Consider the following 8,619-nt stretch of genomic DNA (forward strand, 5'->3'; position numbering starts at 1 on the left):
TGCTCTGCTGTTGTTCATCATTCAGTTGTTCATGAAAGCAATGTTGAATTGATTTCGGCCTTTGGTGAAGTTCATTACTCGTTGACTATCAAGAAGTACTTAGACAGTACCTGACAAAGAAAAACAAATATTATTCAGAGTTTCAGACAATCCCCATAAGCAGAGATATGATTACAGGGATAGCTTAAACTTGATATACTGTACAATGAAAAAGGTAACAATGAGCCTTACTGTTTTTCTTGGGACTGAGCTGGCTATGACTACAAATTAACACACCTAGCTAGCTTAAAGTATGGTATTAGTGCGGAATTATAGTGTACATGTCATTTTGAGTTTCTGCTTGCCATCAAGTCATTACAACACTAATAGGAGAAAAGTTGTAATATTCTTGTCAGTAGCTAGGTTTCCATCCAGTTGGTGACAGATTTCCATCAAATTCACCTGTTGCAGATAAAAGGCTGTTTGTGGTGACGTAGTGCACATAAAAATAAACACAAGTTTCCATCACATTTTCAACTCTACTGATGGTTTTGTTCCCATGTTTTGCGATGTACCCACTCTGGTCTTGGCAAATGCGCACTAGCCAGGAGATGGCATATACATTGAGGGTAGGATAGCCTACATGATTAGATTATTATGGACAAAGATTATTAAGGCAGCCAAGCATCGATCATCATGTAGAATAAGAATAAGACCCTCAAATTATTGCAAAGGTGCATTAATCACTGTATGCACTTTCACCACCTTGTGGAGTTCATCATAAAATGTATTTCATCTGTAGCCTAATAAACTGCGTTCTTTCCCGCGTGGTAGTGGAAGTACCACACTATATCTCGTGACTCCAAGTTTACTTTGATATGATGGTTATTATATCAGTATTTGCTCATAAAGGCATTTCAATTGCAATTTCTCACATAATTTATTTTACAGACACAAAAAGATCCCACTTTATCTAACTGATCTTGTTTTGTCGACATTTGGAAAGTTTACCGACAAATTTGATGTTTCCATCAGGCCTGTCTTGAAATTTTATCAGACTTTACTCGAATAAAAAGGTTGGATGGAAACCTGGTTAGTCACATTAATGATTATGTTACAACTAAAACCTGCACAACACACATTAATCTAATGTACTCACTAAGAAATTATAATTATTGTCATTGCTGTCATCTCATCTCATATTTCATCAATTGGAATGATTCATGATAATTCCATTTAAAATTGTTAAGAAGTAATCCGTTGGCCTATGGGCCTATGTTGTTTCGGAGAGTTGCAAGTGAGATTTTCGAATCCCTAGTCTCCATCTGTAATCAGCGTCCACATGATGAGAAAGGCTGTACAACTTACCACACAATGCCTGTCTGACGAGCCAGTAAATTTGTGAGGCGAAGCTACTGGTTTATATAGATGCATTTTGAAACATCTAAGTGAGATGATGTAATCGATTGGGGAGTGAGGAGTCAGTAGAACGGGAGGGGATGGTGCATGATCATTACAGCCAAAGCCGGTCTTTTCAACAGCCCAATCCGCCCATTTGATTGGTAAACTGAGGGATAGGGCTGGGGAATTGAATTTAAATATATATATATATATATCACCTTTATTTAACCAGGTAGGCAAGTTGAGAATAAGTTCTCATTTACGACTGCGACCTGGCCAAGATAAAGCAAAGCAGTTCGACACATATAACAACACAGAGTTACACATGGAGTAAAACAAACATACAGTCAATAATACAGTAGAAAAATAAGTCTATATACAATGTGAGCAAATGAGGTGAGATAATGGAGGTATAGGCAATAAATAGGCCATGGTTGCAAAGTAAATACAATATAGCAATTAAAACTGGAATGGTAGATTTGACAGTAGATGAGTGTGCAAAGTAGAAATACTGGGGTGCAAAGGAGCAAAATAAATAAATAAATACAGTAGGGGAAGGGGTAGTTGTTTGGGCTATTTATAGATGGGCTATGTACAGGTGCAGTGATCTGTGAGCTGCTCTGACAGCTGGTGCTTAAAGCTGGTGAGGGAGATAAATGTTTCCAGTTTCAGAGATTTTTGTACTTCGTTCCATTCATTGGCAGCAGAGAACTGGAAGGAGAGGCGGCCAAAGGAGGAATTGGCATTAGGGGTGACAAGTGAGATATACCTGCTGGAGCGTGTGCTACGGGTGGGTGCAGCTATGGTGACCAGCGAGCAGAGATAAGGCGGGACTTTACCTAGCAGGGTCTTGTAGATGACCGGGATGAATGAGGATAGACAGCTTAGAAGACTTGGCATGATAGTATTAAACTTATTTGAAATATTAGTAACACATCCGATGAGTACCCTTTACATAATGCATTATAATCGCATGTATAACGCCTTATGAGCCATGCATAATGCATTATAATGCATCTAACTGCACTCATAAAGCACTATAAGCACTATTAGAATGCCGTATGAAACGTTGTTGTAAAGTGTTACATAAAAATGAAATACTCTTTAGGAAATTGTGTCTAGAGGTATTCTTCCATCATGTTTGGTGCACAAGACAGATTTAAGTGTGTGGGAGGTTGTGCAGTGGAATGAAAATATACCCATTAATGAGCACATACAGTATAAAGTTGTATTTCCTAATGTGCAGTGAGGTAGCCTAGTGGTTAGAGCGTTGTGCCAGTAACCGAAAGGTTGCTGGATCGTATCCCTGAGTTGACAAGGTAAAGCTCTGTTGTTCTGCTCCTGAGCAAGGCAGTTAACCCTCTGTTCACTGGGTGCTGAAGATGTGGAGGTTGTTTAAGGCAGCCTTCTGATTCAGAGGGGTTTGCTTAAATGCAGAAGACATATTTCAGTTGTACAATTGACTAGGTATCCCCTTTTCCTTTTATACCCATCAGTACAAAATAGTTGAAATTGCTTGCTCAATTAGTGGGCAAACTTTCCATGGGGTTGGGGAACCATACAAGGAAAGGATAACTGAAATGGGAATGTAAATACCTGAGGATAAACCACACGTACTGAACAAGAAATTCATCACCCTGCCATTTCCCTACTGTAAATTTCAAAAAAGATGAATACTGTAGGGTAGTGATGGGTCGTATCCGAACGGCACTTTTTGGTGGACATTGGGAATCGAAACAGTTTGTTCATTCATTTAGCTCCCAAATCAGAGAGTGTATAGAATTTACCCCAGGAACCCTGTAGAAGATATGACTTTTGAAGAAAGTACACACGAAAGTTACATTAATGTAGTCCAATTTGTAAGTCGCTCTGGATAAGAGCGTCTGCTAAATGACTTAAATGTAAATGTAAATGTAGTTGATGATTATGCCTACAGGGCAGATGTTATGAAGTTTTTGATGAAAGAGTAATTTAAGTAATCCACTCGGCTGTTGTTCATCATTTCAATAGTTTAAATACAGGGCTGGAAAGTGTCATACAATTTGAAACTAGGAAGGAATACAGTGGTTTTGTTTCTTTATGGATGAATGACATTACATTGTTCTGTAACATTGTTCCATGGTATTGAACCAAATTTGATTAACTGGATCTGTACAAACAATGGTAAAGGATTAGCATTATATTTCAAAGCTTTACATGGTTTATTAATAAAGACTCAATGACAACAAAAACATAATGAATGTTGTAGTAAACTTACATTTTAGGTTATGGTAGGGTAACACAGTTGTACTACACCAGGACTGCCCAAACCTGTTCTATTCAGTTTATCAACCAACTAAATTATTAGAATAAGGTGTGCTAGATTTGGGTTGAAGCGAAAATCTACAAAAAGGTAGCTCTCTGGGAACCGGGGTTGGGCAGCCCTGTTATTACACTCTCAGGGGATGATTGTAACATTCTCAAGAATCCAGGGGTAGTTGATATGTCCACTGGAATGCAAGGAAATGTCTCTTAATATGCCTTTTACTCCTTCCGGTTATCATGCCGATTTCGTTGGATCTATAGGTCCGTCTATGAATTTGAGTGGTTACACACACGCACGTACACACACGCACACACGCGCACACACACACGCATACACACACGCACGTACACACACGCGCACACACACGCGCACACACACGCGCACACACACACACGCATGCACACACACACACACACACACACACACACACACACACACACACACACAGTTCTTATTTTATTTACACCCTGTAGGAATGAGTCATTGAGTCATTGAACGTGTTTTTCCAGGAAACAGCATTATGTTACAGTATAAAAACATAATGACAATTTATGACATAATATTCAGTGTTGTCAAGTGGCGCATATGCAGTTGAAGTAGGAAGTTTACATACACCGTAGCCACATTTAATCCTGGTAAAAATTCCCTGTCATAATTAAGTCAGTTAGAATCACCACTTTATTTTAAGAATGTGAAATGTCAGAATAATAGGAGAGAATTATTTATTTAATATTTTATTCCTTTCATCACATTCTCAGTAGGTCACAAGTTTACATACATTCAATTAGTATTTGGCAGCATTGCCTTTAAATCGTTTAACTTGGGTCAAGGGTTTTGGGTAGCCTTCCCAAAGCTTTCCACAACAAGTTGGGTGAATTTTGGCCCATTCCTCCTGACACAGCTGGTGTAGCTGAGTCAGGTTTGAAGGCCTCCTTGCTCGCACACACTTTTTCATTTCTGCCCACAAATTTTCTATAGGATTGAGGTCAGGGCTTTGTGATGGCCATTCCAATACCTTGACTTTGTTGTCCTTAAGCCATTTAGCCACCACTGGAATTATGCTTGGGGTCATTGTCCATTTGGAAGACCCATTTGCGACCAAGGTTAATCTTCCTGACTGATGTCTTGAGATGTTGCTTCAAAATATCCACGTAATTTTCCACCCTCGTGATGCCATCTATTTTGTGAAGTGCACCAGTCCATCCTGCAGCAAATCACCCCCACAACATGATGCAGCCACCTCTGTGCTTCATGGTTGGGATGGTGTTCTTTGGCTTGCAAGCCTCCCCCTTTTTCTTCCAAACATAACAATGGTCATTATGGCCAAACAGTTCCATTTTTGTGTCATCAGACCAGGGTACATTTCTCCAAAAAGTGTAATCTTTGTCCCCATGTGCAGTTGTAAACCATAGTCTGTCTTTTTTATGGCGGTTTTGGAGCAGTGGCATCTTCCTTGCTGAGCGGCCTTTCAGGTTATGTCGATATAGGACTCGGTTTACTGGATAGATATAGCTATAGATAGCTGGATAGATATAGCTATAGATACTTTTGTACCTGTTTCCTCCAGCATCTTCGCAAGGTCCTTTGCTATATTAGACAGAACACGACTCCTTTTTATTTATTTTACCAAGTCAGTTAAGAACAACTTCTTATTTTCAATGACGGCCTAGGAACAGTGGGTTAACTGCCTGTTCAGGGGCAGAACGACAGATTTGTACCTTGTCAGCTCGGGGGTTTGAACTTGCAACCTTCCGGTTACTAGTCCAACGCTCTAACCACTACCACTAGACCTGAGCGGTATGATGACTGCGTGGTTCCATGGTGTTTATACTTGCGTACTATTGTTTGTACAGATGAACGTGGTACCTTCAGGTGTTAGGAAATTGCTCCCAAGGATGAACCAGACTTGTGGAGGTCTACAATTTTTTTCTCAGGTCTTGGCTGATTTTCCCATGATGTCAAGCAAAGAGGCAATGACTTTGAAGGTAGACCTTGAAATACATCCACAGGTACACCTCCAAATGACTCAAATGATATCAATTAGCCTATCAGAAGCTTCTAAAGTCATGATATAATTTTCTGGAATTTTCTAAGCTGTTTAAAGGCACAGTCAACTTAGTGTATGTAAACTTCTGACCCACTGGAATTCTGATACAAGTTAAAGTTTAATAATCTCTCTGTAAACAATTGTTTGAAAAATTACTTGTGTCATGCACAAAGTAGATGTCCTAACCAACTTGCCAAAACTATAGTTTGTTAACAAGAAATGTGTGGAGTGGTTGAAAAATGTGTTTTAATGACTCCAACCTAAGTGTATGTAAACTTCCGACTACAACCGTATGTCACTGACAAGGACGCCCACATTTTTCACCCATCACTACATGCAATACTTCATATTCTATATTTTTTCCCAGAATTCAAGCAAAATGTTCCTATCACCTGAACTTGAGATTCACTTTCATAGCTGGCCACAATCTGGATATATTGTTCCTACGACACGTCAGGTACCTTGCCCAGTATTTGCGGAACTTCTCGTCCCTGAAACCGTAGATCATGGGGCTGAGGAATCGTGGGATGATGTAGACCAGCAGGAAAAAGATGTAACGGATCTCCAGGACAAACTGTGGGAAGAGAGCGATGAGGGCTGCTTGCAGAGAGGGGACTACAAAAGCCAGCATGCACAGCAGCAGCTGCACCCCGTGGAGTAGCACTGTATTCCTTGCCCTCTTTATGGACACCAGGTCCGTGGAGGCAGCATGTGCCGTTAGCATGATCTTACAATAAGTGTAGAGCAGCGTGAGAGTCACAAAGGAAAAATAGATGCTGTCAAACACAGCGTTCTTGTAGTAGATGGAGCGGTCCCGGAAGATGAGGGAGTGATCACAGAAGACGGAGGTGTGAAAGAAGCCCAGGGGCTCCTTGATGAGTGTGACCAGGAGGTCAGTGAGAGGCACGGCCACCGTTAAGAACAGGATGACCACGATGAGGGCAATGGTGCGTGACACCGTGCATGTGTGCCCGTAGTGTAAGGGGAAACAGATAGACAGGTAGCGCTCCACGGCCATACCGGCTAATATGAGAGGGGTGGAGCGTGTGGTCAAAACGGCAGTCATCACCAGCAGGCAGCACACGGAAGCATGGATCTTGAAGAAAATGTAGCTGACTACGTACAGTGCCGTTACCAGGGTGAGCTGCAGGGCGTCATTTATGACCATATAGATGAACATGATGTAGCGCGGGTCCTCATAGAAAAAGTTATGCTTGAGGAAGGTGTGGACCATACTTACGTTGATAAAACTTAGGGCCAGCCACACCAGCATGGCCACAATGTTCTTGGTCAAGGCGGTGCTAAAGCTGTCTTTAGGATAGCCACCACCTCCAACTGACATCTGGGATGTGAAGTTCATGTCCAACAGGCTGGCTGTAGAGTTCATTTTCTTAATAGAGAAATTGGAGCACATTTCAAACAAATTGCAGTCAAAACAGTAACAGTTTGTCTACAGTAAGCCAACATTTTTGGTTGTCATTGTAAACAAGTGTAACAGTTCTCATCTGGTAAAAGTAACATTTTTAAAAATAAATATAGTATCTTTCCCTTAATAAATTACACAATAAGAAGCCTTGATTTTTAGCAGTCCTTTGTTAAATGTGAGGCCACAGCTAGCCAAAAAAGCAATAAAACTAGGAAGGTTCTGTAAACTGTCTTAAACTGATTCAGTGTCTTCTTGATTCTTGAAAATGTTAGATAAGCATCAGATCTGGAAATAATTGCCACACCAACTATGCCATGTTAAGTAAAAGTAGCTATTCTACAACAAACAATCCACATACTCACCTTTTAATGTTCTTAAATTGCATTAATTTTGTAAAAACGATATATAGCAAATACATAGTAAATAATGTGTCAACCATTACATCATGATAATTAAAAAACTGAACTGACAAATCCCTATAGTGAGAAAGTACTGCCCTAACGTAGTACTATTCAGAACGTATTGCTCTACTAAAGCAAACATTCACTGGCATTGCAATGAAGCATCAAAGCATCAGCATGTAAAATATTGTGTTCACTTACCTTCTGTGTAACGTACATTTGACAAAACATCCCAGATTTATGTCTGCCTTATAAAGGACTTGGGGTATTGTTGTTATTTATAAGGATGTTTTGATGTAAGAGGTCATGCATTGATAAGTGTCAGGAGACCATGGATATCCACCGTGTATCCAGCTTCTTGTAACGATCGTCGTAGTGAGGAGACCAAAGCGCAGCGTGGTGTGAATGCATAGTTTAATGGATGACGAAAAAACACGAAGTACACTGAACAAACTAACAAATCAACAAACAAAAGTGACTGCTAATGAACACTGTGCTAACATGCAACATAACATAAACAATAACCCACAAACAACAATACAAAAAAGGCTACCTAAATATGGTTCCCAATCAGAGACAATGACAAACACCTGCCACTGATTGAGAACCATATCAGGCAAAACACATAAAAACAGACTAACTAGACAAGCAACATAGAATGCCCACTCATATCACACCCTGACCAAACAAAACACAGAAACAAACAAAGCAAATAATGGTCAAGAGTGTGACAGTACCCCCCTAAGGTGTGGACTCCGGCCGCAAAACCTAAACCTATAGGGGAGGGTCTGGGTGGGCATCTGGCCGCGGTGGTGGCTCTGGCGCGGGACGTGGACCCCACTCCACCATAGTCATTTCCCTCTTCAAGGGCCTCTTTAGAGTGGCGACCCTCCCCTCAGATCTTGGGTCTAAGACCCTAATTAAAGGTGCCACTGGGCTGAGGAGCGCCTCTGGACTGAGGAGCAGCTCCGGACTGGCTGACGGCTCTGGCGGCTGCTGGCTGACAGACGGCTCTGGCGGCTCCTGGCTGACTGACGGCTCTGGCAGCTCCTGGCTGACT

General features: G+C 41.0%; 1 protein-coding gene across 1 annotated transcript; it reads right to left on the reverse strand.

Moving 5' to 3' along the window:
* Positions 1-6,120: 6,120 nt before the first annotated feature.
* Positions 6,121-7,041, reverse strand: LOC135541637 (odorant receptor 131-2-like). Its single transcript, XM_064967952.1, has one exon. It carries the CDS (start codon positions 7,003-7,005, stop codon positions 6,121-6,123), a length of 885 nt encoding a protein of 294 aa, XP_064824024.1. The 5' UTR covers positions 7,006-7,041.
* Between the last annotated feature and the right edge of the window lie 1,578 nt (positions 7,042-8,619).

This window comes from Oncorhynchus masou, chromosome 6, assembly GCF_036934945.1.
Source record: "Oncorhynchus masou masou isolate Uvic2021 chromosome 6, UVic_Omas_1.1, whole genome shotgun sequence".
NCBI classification, from domain to species: domain Eukaryota; kingdom Metazoa; phylum Chordata; class Actinopteri; order Salmoniformes; family Salmonidae; genus Oncorhynchus; species Oncorhynchus masou.

What these genes read in the sequence shown, in the direction of transcription:
- LOC135541637 (XM_064967952.1), bottom strand. Translation starts at nt 7,005, where the DNA reads ATGCTGGTGTGGCTGGCCCTAAGTTTTATCAACGTAAGTATGGTCCAC.